This window comes from Cyprinodon variegatus, unplaced genomic scaffold, assembly GCF_000732505.1.
Source record: "Cyprinodon variegatus isolate N-32 unplaced genomic scaffold, C_variegatus-1.0 Scaffold645, whole genome shotgun sequence".
Lineage (NCBI taxonomy): Eukaryota > Metazoa > Chordata > Actinopteri > Cyprinodontiformes > Cyprinodontidae > Cyprinodon > Cyprinodon variegatus.
In genome coordinates this window covers 172,392-174,379 of record NW_015151098.1, presented here as the reverse complement: position 1 = coordinate 174,379, position 1,988 = coordinate 172,392, and the positions used below count along the sequence as shown (strand labels likewise).

Here is a 1,988-nt window from a genome sequence, read left to right as displayed (position 1 = left end):
ATGTATCAATTGAAGACACGATCCAGATCACACCCAGCCAGTCAGCCACTGGTAACGCCTGCATCTTTTTCTTACAGTGTTCAGTGAAAATATCTCAATGCATCGCAATATTTCAAGTATCATGATGCATCGTGATAGAATTGCATCGTGGCATGTGAATCGTGATTTGAATCGAATCCTGACTTCTTTGCCAATACCCACCCCTAATGTACTTACCTATTTTTTTTAGGCTTTGCAGGAGGAATTTACTGAATTTGAATCTTCACAGGAGGAATCAGAGTATTACATCACCAGGGTTAAACAATCGGCGGCTTAACTAAAGTGGATTTTAACTTCCTAATCTCCAGCACTGCCTTCTGCTCAGATAGCTATTCGAGTCATAGAGGGTAACAGTTTTAACTTGGATTTGGGAGATGAAGTGACAACCTGTTCAAGATGGTGGTTTTTAGGGGCTTAGAGGTGATTTTCCACAGATTCTTTTCCATGCATTGCTTTCAGGGACACATTTGTTGATGCACTGGATTTCCATGGCAGGTTTTTTATCTAGAGATCTGTTTTTCTTCAAATGTTCACCTTTAATGTAAACTATATTATCAGTTGGAGCCTTTACAAACCCCCAAAACTCTACAGGATCAAGCAAGAGCAGCAGATGTATCAACACATATACTGTAGATGAGGAAATCAATCAATATTTTATGTCAGTTACATATTTAAAAACTTCTCAGTCCTTGTTTTACCAATTATTTGTTCAGATGTATTTGGGAAAATTTAGAAGGGAGAGAAAATGATGCATAAAATTGGGTAAAATAAACAACTTTTGTATAAATAATGTAGCCATCCATAGTTTCCCCACTTTCCTAAATGGGTCCTTGGCTGGTTCCCTACAATTCCCTTTTAAACATCAATATTTACACTAAAATATTCTTTCTGTCATGATTTATGGACATTAAGATCTACTCAGAAGCATCATCTCTTGGTCAGAGCCTGTAATTCAGTGAAAGGGTGGAGTCAGAGTAAAAGAAATATACAAGAGGGGGGTCCCTTTTTTTTTGTTACATTTCTGTCTCTTTTAACCCACCTTACTTTTATCTTTTTAAATATTTATGTGTCTCTTGTGCTTCTTCTTTTATTTTTTATCTGTGATTTGTGAAATGTGAACATGTGTGTGAAAGGTGTACTACTACTGCACAAAATTGCCCATACTGGGACAAAGAAAAGCTACTGAACTGAACTCCAGTGGCTGGAAGTTGGAGGGGATTTTGCTGGGAGTTGAAGGGCCATTTTGAATGGCTGCTACTGTACATTTGAATTGCTACAAATAATGTGTTGTAAATTAGCATAAAATTCGGAAATAAACCTATTTTCTACCGTTATGGATTTAACTAAATACCTTAATGATAGAGTCGTCGATCTTATACCAGGTCCAGACGGGGTGAGGGTATCCCACAGACTTGCAGTAGAGAACAGCGCGTTCGCCCTCGTTCTTATTCTCACTGCGCTTATGGCCGGTAATCAGGGGAGCAGCTGAAACAAAGAAAATCATTTGGATATTTTTTAAAGAAAGAAAAAATATTTCTTTCTTTTCAGATAAATCTTGGAGTGATATCAAACCAAAAAAGACCCAAAGAAGAATGACAAAAGTAATGGCACCGGTTTACCAGTTCAGTTTACCCAAACATCCACATTATGTAAATCTATGCAAACATATTTAACCTCTGCTTACTAGAAATTCTAATTAAAGGGCATTTGTGACTCTTTCAACCTTTTCAAATTCAATTCTTTACAGACTTAGGCCCCGTCCACACGAAGCCGAACCCTGGCCTAAACGCACAAATTTTTCACCAAACCAGCCTCTCATCCATACGAAGCCGGCGTTTCGGGGGTCTGTAAACGATCTTTTTTTTATTTAGCCTTCAGAGTGGGAAGATTTTGAAACGCCGTTTTCGCGTTTCCATATTTAAGCTCTAACCGTTTTTTTTTTTTTTTTT

General features: G+C 37.6%; 1 protein-coding gene across 2 annotated transcripts in view; it reads right to left on the bottom strand.

The window, feature by feature from the left end:
* The window catches only part of LOC107096732 (neuroplastin-like), a 39,106-nt gene that overhangs the window by 20,709 nt on the left and 16,409 nt on the right, over positions 1 to 1,988 (bottom strand). For both annotated transcript variants that reach the window (XM_015393510.1, XM_015393511.1), the window contains exon 4: positions 1,391 to 1,524. In XM_015393510.1, the coding sequence (XP_015248996.1) occupies positions 1,391 to 1,524 (134 nt within the window). The remainder of the gene's footprint in view (positions 1 to 1,390; positions 1,525 to 1,988) is intronic.